At 47.3% G+C, this 19,377-nt stretch overlaps 2 protein-coding genes across 2 annotated transcripts in view; one reads left to right on the plus strand and one right to left on the minus strand.

The window, feature by feature from the left end:
- The window catches only part of SPACA9 (sperm acrosome associated 9), a 10,426-nt gene extending 6,511 nt beyond the window's left edge, over positions 1 to 3,915 (minus strand). The window contains exon 1 of the mRNA XM_007944338.2: positions 3,772 to 3,915. Coding sequence (XP_007942529.2) covers positions 3,772 to 3,915 — 144 coding nt within the window. The remainder of the gene's footprint in view (positions 1 to 3,771) is intronic.
- Positions 3,916 to 12,074: 8,159 nt separating this feature from the next.
- Positions 12,075 to 19,377, plus strand: part of AK8 (adenylate kinase 8) — a 231,705-nt gene continuing 224,402 nt past the window's right edge. Inside the window, exons 1-2 of the mRNA XM_007944198.1 lie at positions 12,075 to 12,158; positions 15,484 to 15,568. Coding sequence (XP_007942389.1) covers positions 12,075 to 12,158; positions 15,484 to 15,568 — 169 coding nt within the window. The remainder of the gene's footprint in view (positions 12,159 to 15,483; positions 15,569 to 19,377) is intronic.

The raw sequence follows: 19,377 nt of genomic DNA on the forward strand, positions 1-19,377 counted from the left end.
GGAACCTTCCCCCTTCTCCCTTCTATGCTCCCATACTCACAGCATGACCCTATCTGCTCCAGGGGAGATGCCGGTCCCATTCAAGGACTGTAATGTACAGCTAACATCATTGTGTGTCCCAGGCACTGTTCGAAATGCTTTACAGGACTGATCTCACTTAATCCTCACCTAAACCCTATGTGCTGGATACCTTTTTTATCCTCATTTTAAAGATGAATAACTCGAGGCTCAGAGAGGTGAAATAACCTGCCCAGGGTGCCACAGGAAGTGGCTAAGCTGGCTTTCAAGCCCTGGTTCAGTGGCTCAGAGCCCATACTCCTCACCAGTCGCCACGGCATCTAAGCTGACAACTAAAGCAAAATGGAGTTGGTCCCTAGACTTTTCAAACATAGTCCCATTTAGAGGACTCACTCTGAGAACTATTGGGTTGAATTTCCCAGATTTAAGAGGAAAAAGAAGGAACTAGAATCATTTGGGGTTTAGTTGTACTGGGTTTTATGATAGAAAAAGGAAGGATGAGTCAAATAAGTAGAACTGGAAAGAAATGATTATCTATATGTGAAAAATAAAATTTGATCTCTACAGCATATAAAAAAAATCAACTTTAGAAGGATCAAGAGCTCTTAAATATAAAAAAAAAAAAAAATTTAAAGCTCTCACATGAGTATGTTTGAGACACTGCAGTAGGAAAAGTTTCCTTAAGGAGCTAAGAAAATTGATAGGTCTGTTCTACTTTCAAAGGAGCTCTGGTGGCATAGTGCCTAAGGCATGTGACTGCTAACCAGAAGGCTGGTGTTTCAAATCCACCAGCCACTCCATGGAAGGAAGATTGGGCAATCTACTTCTGTGAGTTGGAATTGACTCCATGGCAGTGAGTTTGGTTCTACTTTCAATACTTTCCCTCCGTATTGGGATGGGGATCCTTCCTGGGTTGGGCCATCTTCAGAGTTCCCTGGGATCCAGCAATAGCTCTGGATCTGAGGTCAGACAAGGGCATAAGGCCTGACTTTGTGCTGGGGAGGAACTGGCTCTGGTCCAGGCAGGATTAATCATTTCACAGCCCAATATTTCTCCTACCCTTCACAATCTGATGGGAGGACAGGTGTTACCTACCTCCTCTACCAAAACCAAAAAACAAAAACTCACTGCTATTGAGTCAATTTGGATTCACAATGACCCTATAGGACAGTGTAGAACTACCTCATATGGTTTTCAAGGCTGTAAATCCTTATTGAAGCATATTACCTCATCTTTCTCCTGTGGAGTGGCTGATGGGTTTGAATCACCAACCTTTTGGTTACCACCAGAGCTCCTTCCTACTTCCTCTGTTGTTGTTGTTGTTATGTGCTGTTGAGTCGGCCCCGACTCATAGCGACCCCTCCTTGGGTTTCCGAGGCAGTATCACTACGGAAGTAGATTGCCCAACCTTCCTTCTGAGGAGTGGCTGGTGGGTTTGAACCGCCAGCCTTCTGGGTTGCAGTCAAGTGCTTTGGGCACTATGCTACCAGAGCTCCTTCCTATTTCCTTTAGCACCTAAAAAATCCTAAGTCTAAAGCAAGGTTTTCCTGCTGCAACCAGTTGCCTTTTTGTCACTAAATGACTTTCCTAAATGGTCTGAAATAGTTCCTTCCTAAATATTGCCCAGCACACAGTGGCTTTGTAAGAGGGAAGGGGGCTTTGGACATCCACTGCACATGCTCACACACACCACTGGCAAGTGCATAGGGACCTGTGGGGGGCAGTGGGAGGAACCAGCACCACAGTGTAACCACAACAGAGCAGCAGAGGCTGGTAGCTACCTACCTGGTGTGTATGTAGGTAACCTTTGGTTACCTGAGCCAGTATGCCTCTCAGGTTGAAGAGTCAACAACACTTCAGAGGGAGAGTCAACCAAAGGCTTTGGTTGAATCTAAGGCAAGAAGACCACTCCCTTCTGTGAGGGAGGGGGCTAGGGTCACAGCATTGATGGAGATTCTGAGGGGGGCTGGGGATCTCAAGTGCTCCCTGCCACTCTTGGGTGCCCTTGGAAATCTGAGCTTCTGAGGGATAAGTGTCTGGGGATCCTAAAAAGGATGTAACATTTACTTTTAAATTGTTCAAAGGGTGGTGGTGGGTGGGGGGATGTGTATATATGGGGGAAGAGAGGGAGGGAAAGAGAGAATGCACAAATGTGGCTACAAGTTAAAAACTGCTGCATCTAGGTAAAGGTCATATGACTGTCTATTGTGCAATCCTTTCAGATTTCCTTAGGTTTAATATTTTAAGAATGCTGCCGGCAGGGTTATCTCCTTCCCTGCATCCGTAGCTTGTTTTCCACAGCCCTCTGTGGATTTTTCCTAAGCGGTTCTGAGCCCTGTTCTCCCATTCCCTCTTACCCCTTTTGAACAGTTATCCTGACAAGCAGACTCTTTTTCAGTCGGAGGGTTAGCTTTTATGTGTGTTCCTAACTGCACCATGGCTCAAACCTGTCACCAGTAACTTCCTGGAAGGCTTGTTCAGTCTTGAGATCTCTAAGTCCTACAGAGCAAACTTGGACAGCAGTCTATCCCTCAAGGAGTGTGGGTTAAATAAAATTAAGGTGCTTGACATTAGCAGTTTCTAAACTGCTGTAGACTCTGCAGCCAAGTAGCCATCAGGTATCTTGTCTGTCCTTGTCACCAACATATCCCCAGTATTTAGCCCAGGACCTGGCAGATAACATCAGATACTGTTGTTGAGTGCTTTGTAAGAGCCAGCCCTGGGCTGAGTGTTTCCCATGGATGATTTCATTGAATCCACACAACAACCTGATAAGGTGTGGGCTATTATTCTCATTTCATAGATGAGGAAAACTGAAGCTTTGAGAGGTGAACTTCTTGGCCCAAGGTAGCACGTGGTACAGCCAGGATTTAAACTCTGGCAGGCTGACTTGAGCCCACATTTTTAATTACCATTCCCTGGAGAAGGATATTAAGCTTGGTAAAGTGCAGGATTAGCAAGAAAGGGGAAGGCCCTCAACCAGATGGATTGACACAGTGGCTGCAACGATGGGCTCAGGCATAGCAGTGATTGTGAGGCTGGTGCAGGCCTGGGCAGTGTTTCGTTGTGTTGTACACAGGGTCCCTGTGAGTTGGAACTGACTCGACAGCACCTAACGACAACAACAACACATTGTTCACTCAGATACTTGATGGGGGAAATGGATAAATGAATGATTATTCCATCAGTCAAGATCTGAATCCTGATTCTGGCATAAACTTGTTATGGATTGACTTGTGGGCCCAAAAACTTTATGTTGAAGTCCTAACCACTGGTACCTGGGAAGGTGACTTTGGAAATGAAGTCTTTGAAGGTATCACTTATGTTAGCGGGAGATCATACTGGTGTAGAGTGGGTCCTAATCTCATCTGAATGGTGTCCTTATAAAACAGAAGAGACACAGAGAGATAGAGGGAAAATGGCCAGGTTACTAGGAACTTATGCTAGAGCTGCAAGCCAAGCAACGCCTTGGGCTACAAGAAGCTGGAACTTCTTCACCTGAAGCTTTTGGAGAGAACATGGCTCTGCTGACACCCTGAATTTGGACTATCAGCCTCCAGAATTGTGATGCAATACATTTCTGTTGCTTAAAGCTACCCACTTAGTGGTACTTTGCTACGGCAGCCCTAGGAAACTAGTATACCCTCTGGGCCTCCATTTTTACACTTTCAAGTGAGGGGTCTGGGCTGGGATTCTCAGGGTCTGGCAGGGTCCCTGTGTTCCCTAGCCCCAGCCCACTGGGGGAAGCACTACCTGTCCTATGCTGGTGATGGGCCGGATCTTGTCGTGGGCGTTTTCTCTGCAGTGCTCCAGAGCACCGATAAACGTGAACTGCTGCTGCTGGAAAAGCTTGTATGTCTGCTCAATGTTGCGAAGGGATTCTTTCACCTCATTCATTGTCTTCCTTGGAGGTCTTTGATGGAGGGCAGGAATCTCTGCAGACAGAGAGGGAGAGCCATGGGATCCCAGGGGCCAGATGTGCAATCCAGCTCAGGGGTCAGAGAGAAAGATGATGACAGCCCCTCTCTGCAAAGTGCTGTGCTCAGCGTCTCCCCTGCAACCCCGAGAGGCAGGTACTGTTTTCACCCCCATTGTACAGAAAAGGAATTGAAGCGTTGGGAGGCCACATGACTTGCTCAGGATCCCACAGGTTATCCACAACAGAGCTGGGCGGTGACCCCCATCCATGTACCTCCCGAGGACACATTCATGCCATGAAATGTGATTTTCTTTCCTCAGCTATGGACAAAGAGTTTCTCTCTGGGGTCCTCAGTCCCTCCAGATTGTATCTACACACACACACACATACATGCTTACACATATACTCACACAGAGCCTCCAATGCCTCCTTGTGGTGTCAGCAAAATCTAGGATCAAGGAATATGCCACAGGATGAAAACCTGCAGAATAGCAGTTTGGCCCAAATTAGTTGAAAACATCTCTGCCACTCTGCTGTTGGTGGGGAAATCTAGGGATTCTTTTCGGGTGGTCTGAGCAGGCAGAGGGAAGAGTGGGCACTTGATAGTCTTGTTAATTAAGGTTTGCGTTTCTCTGCTCTGTGCTTGAGACAGGGGCACAGATCTCAGGTTTGCAGTGCCCCAGGGCAGGGCTTAGGTTCTGCTGGAGTCACTCGTGGCCTCCCATATTAATTGCAATTAGGGTCTTGATTAGTGTATTAAGGCTGTGTGGTATGCTCTCTGTTCATTCTTTACACATGGTCCCTGGTGTGATTCAGTCTATGAAGTGTCTTGCACCCCCACTGTGAGCAGAGAAGAAAAAGCTGCAGGCTGTGCCCTCCTCAGCATCACACTTGAGTGCATGCAGAATGCTCCAGATCACAGATGCATGGAATGGTAGGTAGAAGGGATCTCTGTAGGTCAACTCCCCTTAACTTCTGGGGGAAAACAGAACTTCCCCAGGGTGTCACAGCAAGTTTGTGCTGGAGACATCCTAGATCCTAGGCTTCCTGATATCTGCCAGCATCCTCATTGCTACTACATCAGGCTGCCCCTCCACCAACAAGAGATCCCAGCACAAAGGGAGTCTTGGTTTGCAATGCTGGCCTATGCCAAGTAAGCAGTCTAAGTGAGATGTGAGAAGAAGGAAGGGGCCAGAATACTTGGCAAGGTCAGGAGTGGGGAAGGACACAGGCCAGGTTTCCAGACAGGTTCCAGGTGGAAAGGATTTTGAACAGCATAGAGCCAGAGTCTTTTCTTTGTGCTGTCTCTCCCTTAGCACCCTGAGCCCTGTGCAGGGCTGAAGCCAGAGTCGGGGGTCTCTGTGGCAAGAGGGATGGTATCAGAAGGATGAAAGGAAAGGCAAGGAGAACAGATCAGAAAATGGCCTCCACAAAATGACGGGAGCAGTAAATCAGAGAACTTGGGGAGGGCTGGGATGAAGCCTTTAATGATTTGGAGGTGAGCCCACAGAGCCATAGTCCTGGGCTGGGAGCCACACTGCAGTAAGGTTGCCATAAAGGAGCCACACCATGAGGGACCCTGACAATCGCACCCATAAACCCTAGTGGGTCTACTATAAATATAATGGGGTTGGCTGCAGCAGCAGCAGCAGCCTGAGGCCACTCTTGGGAGCCATAACGCCTGTGTTTGCCAACAGACGCAGGGCAGCTGCAGCTCCACTGTGGGGCAGGGAGTCCTGGGCGGGGCAGGGCAGTGGCCTCCTTCCAGCTCAACCTCCTCGGCACTCAGCTCCCCACCCAAAGTGGGCAAGCGGGGAAGGCGAACCTGGGCTTTGGTGGAGAGGGTGAGGTAGGGAGCCACTGCCTATGGAGTAGCTGCTGGATCCATGGCTGGGCCCCGCTCTCCATGGGAGCAGAAGGGGCATAGTGATCTGTGGTGCCTCTCATGATGTCAGGCTTACAGGAGTCTGGCTTCCTTCACCGCAAAACTTAAGGCGGCACCAGAGAAACTCCTCAGCAATCAAGACGGTCATATTTTAACACATTATTTTTTAAAAAATAAAGTTAATGCAAAAAAAAAAAAAACAAACCATGAAGAATAAAATAGAATTTTAAGTAAAGACAGGACGGGTTACAGTGCTCTGCTGAGCCATATTGGAGCCTGAGGCAAAGAGAATAATTAGTACTACTGCTCCTATCTGGCTCAAATTTTTGATTGTTTATACTTCATGGTTCTTTTGCATTAATTTTGATTTTTTTTAAATGTTGCATTAAAACATGATTACTTGAGTTTTGTGCCTTCTTAAATCATGCACCCGAGGCACTGCCTCACTCATCTCATTGTAGTGAGTTTACAAATGACTCGAGAGTTGAAGACCTAGAAGAGTCGTAGAAGGGCACACAGGCAGGCTTCCATGGAGGAGTGTGCTTGTGGCATCGTCTTTTCCCCATAATGCTCAGAGCTCTGGAGTCATGCAGTCCTGAGTTTGAATCCTGCTGCCACACCACTTCTTGCTGTGACCTTGGGCAAGCTGCTCCTCCTCTCTGAACCTCAGTGTGCTAACATGCTGTGCCCATACCTGTTGCAGTCTAGTCAATTCTGACCCATAGCGACCCTAAAGGACAGAGTAGAACTACCCTATAGGGTTTCCAAGGCTGTAATCTTTATGGAAGCAGCCTGCCGTATCTTCCTACAGAGCGGCTGGTGGGCTCGAATTATTGACCTTTCAGTTAGCAGCTGAGTGCTTAACCACTACACAGTGAGTTAGTAATAGCATCAGCTCCCCAGCCTTGGAGTGAGCGTTACATGAGATGACAGGTGTTAAGTAAGGAGTGTAGTGGTGAGTCTAGAATGTGGTAGAGCCCTGCAGTTGGAGCAATTAAAGCTACTGTGTCTCGACAGCAAGGAGCTCTGGCTGTGCTGTGGTTAAGGAACTGAGCTGCTAACTGAAGGCTGGAGGTTTGAGTTCACCAACTGCTCTGTGGGAGAAAGATGAGGCAGTCTGCCTCATCTGCTTCTGCCTTAAAGATTTACAACCTTGGAAACCCTATGCATGAGTCAGAATCAACTCCATGGCAGTGGTGGGTGTCTAAACAGTGTGCAGGCAATGATGGGAGGAAAGCCACAATGGTGGTGTGCACCTTGAAAAAGGCGGAGGCTGCTGAGGGCTTGACCTCCTGTGGTGGGGGAGGTTTGAACTGGGGTATGAAAAGATGGTAGGCTTTAGAGGTGGGGAGAGCAGGCAATGGGGGTAGAAGTCTAGGCTTGAGGTTGAGAGGTGAGGTGTGGGACTATCACAAGCAGATGCAGAAGAGGGCAATGGACAATCAAGCTGAGGGGTCCTGAGTGTCAGGCTAAGCCTTTGAGAGAGCCATAGAAAGCTTCTAAGCCAAGGGGGTGAAAAGCACTTCATGCATTCATTCATCTATTCATTCATTCATACTATAGTGCCAACTGTGTGCCAGACACTATCCAGGGACTTGTGGTTAGACAGCACTCAATAGACAAGATTCCCTAACTTGGAGGAACTTATCTTTTAGAATTGGAAGCGGACAAAAAGGATAAGTGGAATATATACCATGTTAGATAAGGGTACCTCTAAGGAGAAAACTGAAGGAGCTCTGGTGGTGTAGTGGGTAAGACATTTGGCTGCTCACCAGAAGGCCAGCAGTTCAAATATACCAGCTGTGCTCTGCAGGAAGAAGATGAGGCAATCTACTTCTGTAAAGATTTACAGCCTTGGAAACCCAATGGGTTGGAATTGACTTCATGGCAGTGGGTTGGGTTTGGTTTGAAGGAGAAAACTAACACATGGAAGTAGGCCAGAATGTCAGGAATGGGGGGAGGGGAAGCTACATTTGCAAAAGGTAGGTTGGGTGCTGTACAGAGTGAAATAGCATCTCATGCACCACCTGTCAAAGAGGTCCTGGACTGATGGAAGGTTGCTTGCCTTGTCTCCTCCTTAATTAACAGCTGGTCATTTGAGTGGAGCACTTACTTGGTGCCCTAGGCAAATCCTGGACATGCATTATCTCAAGTCCTTGCTATAGCCCTATGAACCGAGTACCACTATTTTCCCCACATGGCAGATGAGGAAACTGAAGACATATAGCTAGGAAGTCCATGAGCCAGGATTTTTCATTCAGCTTGGTGCAGTGCCTAAAGGATTTGACTGCTAACCAGAAGAAGGTTGGCACTTCAAACCCACCAGCTACTCTGCAGAAGGAAGATAGAGCAATCTACTTCTGTAAAGATTTACTGCCTCAGAAACCCAGTGGGGGTCGCTTTGAGTCAGAATCGACTTGATGGCAGTGGTTTGGTTGTGGTTTTAGCTTGAATTTATAAAGCCCCGACTCTTAACTTGGACACTTCCATCCTTCTCTGACCATCCTTAGAGACAAACACGTCAGACATCAGATAAAAGCGGCAGGGGCTCTGGTGGCATAGTAGTAAAGCATTCAGCTGTCAACCCAAAGGACAGTGAACCTACCAGCCACTCCTCAGGAGAAAGATGAGGTAGCCTGCTTCAATAAAGATTGACAGCCTTGGAAACCCTATGGGGCAATTCTACTCTGCCCTATAAGGTCATTAGGACTCAGAATCAACTCCATGGCAGTTTTGTTTTTTGCAGGGTGGGGAAGGGAGGAGATACCAAGGGCCTAGAAAGTTACCCAACCCCTCCTAGAGTTCATCTATCAGCTAGAACCCTGGGCTAGACTCTTCCCTGTTCCTCATTCCAAAGCAATGGGGACTAGCATTTAGGGGGCTGCTTGCAACTCTTCTGGGGCTTCATGGCACTGCCAAGTTCTCCAGGGATACAGTCTCAGCTGGTGGCCCCAAAGCCCCTGAGAGCAAAACTGACGTGGTTCTTGATCCTAGCAACTTATGACACGTACGCCAGCAATGTCACGAGAGGAGCTGTAATAAGCTATCCAAAGTGATCGTCCCTTGAATGAAAGTCACTGCAACCAAATTAGTCTGGATGAAAGGCATGGAGTGCAGGCACTTCCTCTATCTGGGGGAAGAGATAGGAAAAAATGATTATCCAATAGGTTTTAGGCTTTAATTGATTTGTATTTTTCCAGGCTGTTCAATAAGATTAAATCATGGTAAGGAAAGTGCCTAGGGCTTAAAATAAATGAGGAGAAAGGCAAGTCATTTCAGAAATGTCCAGGATGCAAACTGAACCTCTCCAGTGCAAATTTCAGCTTGGTTGTTTTGTTCTTTGTTCAAGGGGAGGCAGCTTCCTTTTGTTCCCCAGCTGTCTTTGCAGTTGGGTTTGACAAGCCTACCAAGGTGTGCACACTTTGAGAGAGCAGTTTGTGAAGGGAAAGGCAGAACGGGCAGCCTTTTATTGTTGGAGGGAACATCTCTGGCTGGTGGAAAAGGCTTTGGCCTCGGAGTCAGGACACTTAGTACAGCCTTGGCTCTGCCTTTGACCTAATAGGTGACCCTGGCCAAGATTTTTCCCTTTTCTGGGCCCCAGCCACTCTGCGGAAGGAAGACTGGGCAACCTACTTCCTTAAAGATTTGCCGCCTCGGAAACCCGCAGGGGGTCACTATGAGTCAGAATCTACTCTATGGCAGTGAGTATAGGGTTTTTTTTTTTTTGGTTTTCTGCATCAGTTTATTCATGTGTAAAATACGGATGTGGAATTTAGAGAGTTTTAAAAGGACCTTCTAATTTTAATGCTCCATGAGCAACAAGTGGTGAGGAAAGAGACTCAGAAAAGGGCAATGACTTGCCCAAGGTCATCCAGCTAACTAGTCCTCTTCATTTCTCTGATCCTTCAATTTCTTGTCTGTAAAATGGGAATAAAGGTACCTATTTCACAGGATTGTTGCAAAGATTAAATGAGGCAAAATTACCAACAGTAGTCTTCACGTATTTTATGTTTGCTTTGCTTGCTGAAAGAGGATGACTTAAGGCACCTACTGATGAAGGTTGAAGAATACAGTTTGCAGTATGGATTACGTCTCAATATAAAGAAAACAAAAATCCTCACAACTGGACCAATGAGCAGCATCACAATAAATGGAGAGAAGATTGAGGTTGTCAAGGAATTCACATTGCTTGGTTCTACAATCGATGCCAACGGAAGCAGCAGTCAGGACATTAGACGACGTGTAGCATTGGGGAAGTCAACACCCATGGAAGCAGCAGTCAAGAAATCAGATGTCATACTGCACTGGGCAATTGATGCCAATGGAAGCAGCAGTCAGGACATTAGACGAAATGAAGCATTGGGAAAGTCAACTGCGAAGGAACTGTTTCAAGTGCTGAGGAGCAAGGATATCTCCTTGAGGACTAAGGTGCGCCTGACACAAGCCATGATATTTCCAATCGCCTCGCATGCATGTGAGAGCTGGACAATGAATAGGGAAGACCGAAGAAGAGTTGATGCTTTTGAGTTGTGGTGCTGGGGAAGAATGCTGAAAGTACCATGGACTGCTAAAAGAACTAACAGATCTGTCCTGGAGGAAGTGCAGCCAGAATGCTCCTTGGAAGCAAGAATGGACAGACTTCATGTCACCTATTTTGGTCATGTTGTCAGAAGGGACCATTCCCTGGAGAAGGATGTCATGCTTGGTAGGGTGGAGGGTCGACGAAAGAGGGGGAGGCCTTCAAGGAGATGGATTGACACGGTGGCTGCGATGATGGGCTCAAGTATAGCAGGGATTGTGGGGCTGGTGCGGGATCGGGCAGTGTTTCGTTCTGCTGTGCATGGGGTCGCTATGAGTCGGAAACAACTCGACGGCACTTAACAACAACATACCAGTTACTGTCTAATACTTCAGACGCATTAACTCATGGAATCCTTCAATAATCCCCATTTCACAAAGGAAGGAAGTAAGGCACAGAGCTATTAAGTAGTTTGCCAAACTCACACAGCTAGGAAAGAGATGAACCAGAATTTGAACTAGAGGCTATTGTACTGAGTAACGACTATGCCATATTCCCTCTCCATGATGTACAGTTCTGTAGAGAGCACAAAGAAAGAGCTCAACAAATGGTAGCTCCTACTATTACTGGTAACAGACAAGACCTAGAGCTCCCAATTCAGCGCTGCATCCAAACCTAGGTTACCCTCATCCCACTGGGAATTAGCCATGACTAGCAACTCCTGTCTCCCACCGCGTTCCACCCCGTCCCTCTCTGCCCCGTTAAGGCAGCAGCGGCACTCCCGCCCCCTCCCCAAGCCACAACATCTCACCTTTCTTCCCCACGTCCCTTTTCCGGAATCCGGTGCAGGAGTGGGCCTGGGCCGCTCTGCCCCCGGGCCCCAGAGCCTTTTAATTTTGCTTGTCCTAGCGCAGCCTTAGCTTCACAGAGCGCCCTGAAGCTGAGTGACTCCGTGGGTGTCTGGGGCCCCGGGGGGGCGGAGAGGCCCTACCCAGGACTTGGGCGGGGTGGAGTAGGGTGGGGAGGTCACGGTAAGAAGGGGTGGGGCTGCGGACCGGATTGTTACTGTGGTGCCACTGCAATCAGGTCACGTGGCAGACCTGCCCCCACCCACCCTGGGAGCCAGTGGTGCCTGGGGCTCAGATGCGGAAACCTCTGATGCCGAATGCTCCGCTATGGTTTCCTGCAGGAACCTTGGCCGTCCCTTGAATGCATCTTCCTCTTCAGATGCCCTTCCTTTTAATCCAGAGCCTTCATTTAACAGATACGAAAACAGGCTCAGAGAGCAGGGCCAAGGTTGGCCCATGAAACTTCTAATACCCTGGACAGGGCGATAGGCGGAACCAGAAACACGAGGCCTCCCGCCTCTGTTGTCGGAGTGTGTACTGACTTGCCCCTCTGAAGTGTTGTCCAATCTCAGCATAGGGTTGAGCTTTACCCGGGCTACCTCTAATCCTACAAGGCTGCAGCTAGAAGCGACCTAAATGTGGCCCCTTAGAAATGCACAGTTAGAAAACCGAGGCCAGAAGAGGGAAAAGACTTGCCTAAGGCCACCGAGAGCTTTTGTGGAGGAGTTCGGGGTGGAGGTGAGGGGAAGGTTTGGAACCAGCAAGGGAGTTCAGAGCCTCACGGGGCGGGGCCCGCGGCGCGTGCTGATGACGCGCAGGCTCGGCGCGGCGCGGCGGCCTTAGCGACGGCCGTTGCTAGGTGGCCGAGCGCGTTGTACTAGCGAGATGGATGCGACTTCGGCCCCGCACTGTATCCCCCCGGAAATGCCTGAGTACGGGGAGGCGAACCACATCTTCGAGTTGATGCAGGTGACTCGGACAGCCCTGTCCTGTCGCGACACATAGGTGGCGGCTGGGGAACCTCTGTCGCGATATCAGGGTGCGCGTTGGCGCTCTCGTAGCCGAAGTCTCTAGCCGTCGTATGTTGGCCAAATGGCAGCCTAACTTGGGGTGTCTGATTACTGTTTCGCCATGACCCCGAGTTATCCTTCGATCTGAAGATGCCCTTGCCCCTATCCAGGTTTACCTCCTTGAGTCCCATGAAGGAGGAAAAGTTGGCAGACTCTCCTGGCCAGGATTTCGCTCTGGCTCTGCCATACGCTGGCTTTATGTTCTGGAACAACTCCCTATCTTCTATGGTCCTCAGTTTCCCTATCTGTGAAATGAGAGATTGCAAGAGGTCTCCAAGGGCTCATTCCTTGCTGATAACTGGAAGGCTGTCTGCAGTGTTGGGAGCCTCAGCCTAGGCTTTTAAGTCAAGATTGTCCCAGTTCAACGCTGCCACCTCCCGGGACAAAAGACGTGTGTGTTGGTTAGCAGCATTTCCCACCCTGTTCCTCTCCTTAGGGCCAGGAGTTTGGCATAACGCTGAAGTTCTTATCCTGGGTTTCAGTCCCGAATGGGCATCCAGCTCACTGTGTGACTTGAGGCAAAGCCTCAGCCCTAGTATCCCCTCATACACCCTGTGGAGGTAAAGACTCAAGAAACCGGACAGGAAGAACTCTCAACCACCCAAAGGTTCTGAGGGCCAAAGGGAAGGTGGACCCTAGTTTCCAGAAAATTTGTGTGCTTTCCTTGATATATCCTGTTCCCCGAGGGACAACAGTGGTGATTCTTTTGGTCATTTGAGTCTCAAGCCTTTGACCTGGACACATGAGGTCAGAGCTCAAATTAAGAAACCTGAGTCTGTTTCTGTCTAGTAAGCATATGCTTTCTTTGAAAAATATTTACAGAAGTAGAGAGATTCCTACTCTCTATTTGGGTTGCAGGTCATAATAAAGAAAATGACTAAGTTAGAAGTTGGTGATGGTGGGAGCCACTGGGGGCGTATAATCTGTTCTAGAGAACCTGGTGTGTCTTTCATAGTGATTCTTGAATGGGAAAAAGTCCATGCAAGAAAGTCCGTTGTTTCCACTCTTTAGCGCTTGTGTACTACCTCCATGTTTTTTTTTTTTTTTTTTTTTTACCATTTTCCATATATATGCTTTTTACTTTAAAATAATTTTAGACTCACAGGAAGTTAATTTTAGCAGAGTTCTGGTACTACATCCAGCTTCCCCCAATGATAGTATCATATACAGCTATAGTACTTGTATAAACCAAGACATTGACATTGGTCTACTATTAAGTAGACTGTAGACCTTATTTGGGAACCCTGGTGGCACAGTGGTTACACTCAGCTGTTAACTGAAAAGTCAGCTGTTTGAGCCTGCCGGCCATTGTGCAGGAGAAAGATGCAACAGTTTGCTTCTATAAAGATTTACAGGCTTCGAAATCCTATGGGGCAGTTGTACTCTGTCCTGTGGGGTTGCTATGAGTTGAAATTTGATTCAAAGGCAAGGGAGATGGTCTGGCTTTATAGACCTCATTTGGATTTTATCAGATTTTATATGTACACATTTTTTTGGTATGTGTACAGTTCTATAAAATTTTGCCACATATATAGACTCATGTAATCACCACCACATTTTGTTTTTTTTCCTAACTTTATATTTTCTTTAAATAAACCTACTGTTTAAAGTTTTTTTACTTCATCCTAAGCAATATCCTTGAAATCATAGGTTTGCTGTACTACTTATTTTTCTAATATACATTAAAATAAATAAGCAACTATTTAAAAGTGAAATTGAATTTATTCATCTGTGAACCATTTAAAATCATCTTGTACTGTCTCACCAATGGTACACAAACACTAATTTATCTAACCTTTTAACAGATCATTTAACAGGTGGGGAAGGGAACTGAGGCCCAGAGAGGGGAAGGACTTGTTGGTGATGTGCTGAGCAGGGCTACAGCCAGGACTTTTTGCAGTTCAATGTTCTTTTTACTGTCCCACACTCCCTCTGCCCCAAAAGGGCTAAGGCCCCTCCCTGGTTGTTCCTAGGGCAGAAGGCTGCTCTTTCTTTTACCAGCCCAACTCCGACCAGTTCCACCAGTTCATTTCTGTGCCATTTATTCTGGAACTCTGGATGCTACTTTCCCTTGATATGAGCCCTCAATTAGATTAAATGCACAGATTTTCCCAGGGATATTTAGGTATTTGGCTGGTAAATAATCTGTCCCACTCTGGCGGGACACAGAAGAGTGATAGCCATGCCTCATAGCAAACATCTGCATGGCGCACCGAGGTACTGGAGTTTGAGAGTGGCTAAGGCACTTGACTGCTAACCAGAAGGCTGGCGGTTCAAACCCACCAGCCACTCCTCGGAAGGAAGGTTGGGCAATCCTACTTCCGTAGTGATACTGCCTCGGAAACCCAAGGAGGGGTCGCTATGAGTCAGGGCTGACTCGACGGCACATAACAACAACAACAACAAGTAGACAGTGTAGCCCACAGAACCCATGAGGAGGTGACAGTCGGGTGAGCAGGGACAAGGCTGAGGCCAGTAACAAGGGGCATGCATGAGGGCTGTGGGAGCTTCTTGTCAGGTGCTGTCAAGTTGGCTCCAACTCACAGCGACCCTGTGGACAGCTCAACGAAACACTGCCCTGTCCTGTGCCAGCCTCACAATCCTTGCTATACCTCATTGCAGCCACGGAGTCAGTCCCTCTCCTTGAGGGCCTTGCACTTTACCAAACATAATATCCTTCTTCAGGGAATGATCCCTTCTGACAACATGACTAAAGTGGGTGCCGTGAGCATTTACCTAATGCACACGATCAGGAAGGTATGTTGCCACTGAGATGTAAGGACTGAGTGGAAGTTAGCCAGAAGAATGAGGAAGAAGTGTTCCAAGATGAAGAAACAGCATTGCCAAGATTCTGACCTGGTAATGAGCGTGCTGCATCAGGAAAACCCAGGCAGGTTTGTTTGGGAGGTACAGAAGGATCCAGGGGAGAAAGTCCTGGGCCTGCCCGCTGTTCTGTGGGTGTGGTCACTTCACATCTGCCTCTCTCCAGGTACCGCACAGAAATACCTACACGGCCTCTCTCATGCTTCTGTGCTCAGGGACCCAAGCAGATGCCAGCAGGGGCAGGGGCCAGGTTCTAAGTTGAAGGTGTGTTTGATGGGGTGTAATGGGAGAGATCATGCCCCATAGCTGGTATCTGTGGCAGCAGCGTGCCAGGCAGCCTGCTGGGGTCCTGGGTGCCCATGCAGGTGTTAACCATCTGGTTGTCTGCCTTGTGTCTGTAGGCCATGCTGGAGCAACTCCTGATCTACCAGCCCAAGGACCCAATCCCGTTCATGATTGACCACTTGCAGCGAGACAATGATAACGGTGAGCACACAGCGGGCCTTCTCCATCTCCTGGGAACCGGTTCCATCTGTGAAAGGCTATCAACTGCTCTGTCCTATGTGTGTCTAAAAGGAGGTCAGAACAGTGTGGGGAGGAGGTCTGACAATTTGGGGTAATGGTTAATTTAAAAATACCTTAATTTCTTCTGGTATACAACTAATAAAAATCTTCATGCCAAGCTATTAAAAAGAAAACCTCAGAGTGGCCCATGGAATCAATTGTTAATGTTTTTGTGAGTGCCAGCTAGTGTCAACTATTAGATTTAAGTTCTCTAATAATTCTGCTTGTCGGGTATAAATTTGGTTTCTGGTCTACATAGACAGATGGGGAGCACCTCAGCTTCTCTGATGGCTTCATATTGATACCCATTAATGAGTTCCAGAGCTCCCCAAACCTTGGCCTCAGTGCAGATCAGCTGGACTCAAGGCCAGAGCATGGAACCAGGGAGAAGGGAGGTGCTAGAGCAAGGCAGGCCTCTCACTCTATTGAATGGTTGGTTTGCCAAGTGGAGGATCATTCCCTTCCCATGTGAGCTGTCAGGGAGAACTGGTGTGTGAGAACGTTGACGTTTCCTTCCCTGGAGCATTAACTGCTTTGCAGATGCAACCAGCACACCAGTGACTTAGTGCTCTGCATAGCCAAGGGGGCTGGAGGATGGAGGTGCCTTGCAGCGTGGGTCTCAGAAGGCTTAAGATGAGATATGACCTAAGTAGTTCTTAGAAAAGTAAGAAGGAGGAAATTCCAAGCCTGCAACTGTGCCTGGCAAACCTGGCCTTTTCAGCGTGCCCTTCATGTAGGTCTTAGTGTGTAATGCAGTCTCAGGTTTGCTTTGGAGCTGTAGAGTGAGAGGCTTCTTGGATCCAGATGCCATGTCATGGGCCTAAGCAGTGTGGGTCCAAGAAGACCCAACAGTGCTGACATTTTCTGAGCCTCTGGTGAAGCACAAATATCCAATTCTCTGGGCAGTCCCTGGTTCCCTGGCTGCCCAGATGGACTAGGGTAGGCCAAGGGAACCCCCTTCCTGAGCTCACCAACTTGCCTTCTTCTCAGCCCTACCTTTCCAGTGTGATTTACTTTGCTCTGCAGATACTCTTCAAAAAAGGTCTCTGTCCTCTGGTTGGCTGTTTATTCCATGGTGTAGGGAGCTTCTTGATTCACCTGTTGTGCCTGCCCTTCCCTCTTGGCCGGTGCTTTCTGCTGCAGCCACAGCTGACCACCCAGGCCTCACTGACTCAGGCTCCATTTGCCCGATGAAGATGTTTCTGTGCCCTCCCCACGCCAGCCCTGGGCTTATCATTTGAGCATTGCTGTGTATGTTCAGCTCTCTTTTACCATCACTACTAAATAAGTAAAGTAAAAGTAAAAGCAAAGAAAGTAAAAGTAAGGTAACCATAAGTTAAAACTAAAAGTGAACTAAGGGCAAAGTAAAAGGAAAGTTAAAGCAAAGTGAAAGTGCAGTAAAGTAAAAGTTAAAGTACAAGCAAAGAAAAGTAAAACTGCAGTAAAGCAAAAGCAAAAGTAAGAGCAAAGTAAAAGGAAATTTAAAGCAAAGAAAAGTAAAAGTACAGTAAAGTAAGAATAAAAGTAAAGTAAGAGGAAAGAAGTTAATGTGAAAGCAAAGTAAAATGAAGTAAATTGACAGAAATTATTCCTTTAGTTCATTGATCTTCAAAGTTCTCCTATTCAAATGTTAGGAAAAAAAAAAAAAAGTGGTGAGAGTGCATTCCTTCCCTTAGCCCTCAGTGGCCTCATTTGTAGAGTAGGCTTCTTTGGTTCAGTAAGACTGAAGCAGTGAGGCTGTGTAGCTCCAGGCACTGGGAAGGATGTCCTAAACCCTCTGGACTGAAGGTCATGAGCTGTCAAGTTTCAGTTTGTATAAAGCTTAATAAGTTTTTTCTAAATTAAAAATTGAATTTGACAATGACATAGCCTCCTGAAATGTGGTAAATTGGATTGCAGTGGGACTTTATATGTTTCATTTGAAAAATTCTACTTAGGGGTATATGTGCCACCTCTGTGTTTTTGCAACACTAACTTCAAGGCTGAGCCAGTCCTCCACCAAGAAACCTAGGAACCTGAAATTTGAGACCTATTTCATTTCCTCTCTGTTTTGATCTTGCTCCTCTGTGTGCAGATTTGATTTTTTAGTGTCAAACTACCTGCTTTACCAGGTTTTAAAAATTGAATGTTAATCTTAATGTTAATTTTTGAACAGAATGTGGCCAATGTAGGCTGGACAGCTGTCTTGGCCTGCTAGGCTTGCAGCCACCTCTGCCACCTCCTTCCTCCCCTTCACCACCTCCTAATGCCCTCTTTGCCATGCCTATCCATTCACTCATGGGTGTTGTAGTTTTCTAAAAGCTGCTCTCCAGCCTTACACCTTTCTCTGTTGGTCTTGAGCAGAGGTGAAGAATCTAGACCCACTTGAGTCCGGCTCTTTGGCCTGGATACTGTCTCAGGGAGTAGTCATTGGCTCCTAATAACCACCATTTTGGGGTGTTCACTTGTTTCCCACAGCCCTCCACCTCAGTCCCAGGTCTTGGGCTGACAGGTTTTATTATTATTATTTTTTTTTATTGTGATTTGGGTGAAAGTTTACAGAGCAAATTCACTTTCCATACAGCAGTTCATATACACTTTGTCTCATGACATTGACACCAATTTACCACAATGCAACAACTCCCCTCCCACTTCTCCCCATAGTTGCCTCTTTCCTGTGTCCTTCCCTCCATACACTCCTGCCCCCTGAGTTGTCCCCCTGTGCATACACTGCCCTTCTATTCTCCCATGTTGTTCTCTCCAAGGAGTGTATCTATCTAGTGTAAATGTTCACCTCGTATGCCTGTCTTTTGTTTGGCTGGAAGCCACAGGAGTGGGTTCAATTCCAGACCTGAAGGGTAGGCTAGAGGCCATAGTCTCAATGGTTCCATCAGGCTCTATCAGACCAGCAAACCTGGTCCCCCCCCCCTCTTTTTTTTTAATGATTTTGAGTTTTGTTCCACATTGTTCTCCCACTCTATCTAGGATCGCCTACATAGATTTCCCTCCAAGTGGTTGACAGTGGTAGCCGGGCACCATCTAGTTCTTCTGGTCTCATAGTCGTATAGGCTGAGGATCTCATGGTATACTAGTCGCTTGAACTAATTGTTTCCATGAATCTTTGGTTTTCTTCATTCTTCTTTGCTCTGGATGAGAAGAGACCCATCGTTGCATCTAGATGGCTCCTTGCAAGCTTTTAAGATCCCAGTCGCTACTCACCAAAGTAGGATGTGGAACAATGTTTTGTGTAGTATGTTATGCCAGTTGAGCTTGATGTTCCTTGTGACTATGGTGACTATGGTTCAGAGCCCACAGGTCCAACTACTTGCTCCCTGTGGGTAGCTGGCTGTGACCAAGAAGTGACTACAACTTTGTCCCTTGTCAGCTCTACTATATACCTGGGAATTCTTACAGGGCATACCAAAACACTTGTAGAAGCATTGTCTGCCAACCCTATATATGGTCTTCGGCACACTCCTGCCTGCATAGACATGCCTAATAGTTCAGCCTGTCCACCCATCTATCTACCTGTATGTCCATGTTTGCCTTCACTGACAATGGAGTACTGTATGTGCAAAAAGGTTCATCTTAGTTGTCTGTACCTCCCATGTACCTCTCTATGTCTTCCTCTTCCTCAATTCCTATTCAAATGTTAGGAAAAAAAAAAAAGTGGTGAGAGTGCATTCCTTCCCTTAGCCCTCAGTGGCCTCATTTGTAGAGTAGGCTTCTTTGGTTCAGTAAGACTGAAGCAG

Source organism: Orycteropus afer, unplaced genomic scaffold, assembly GCF_000298275.1.
Source record: "Orycteropus afer afer isolate SDZICR_OR568_19922 unplaced genomic scaffold, OryAfe1.0 scaffold00123, whole genome shotgun sequence".
NCBI lineage: Eukaryota > Metazoa > Chordata > Mammalia > Tubulidentata > Orycteropodidae > Orycteropus > Orycteropus afer.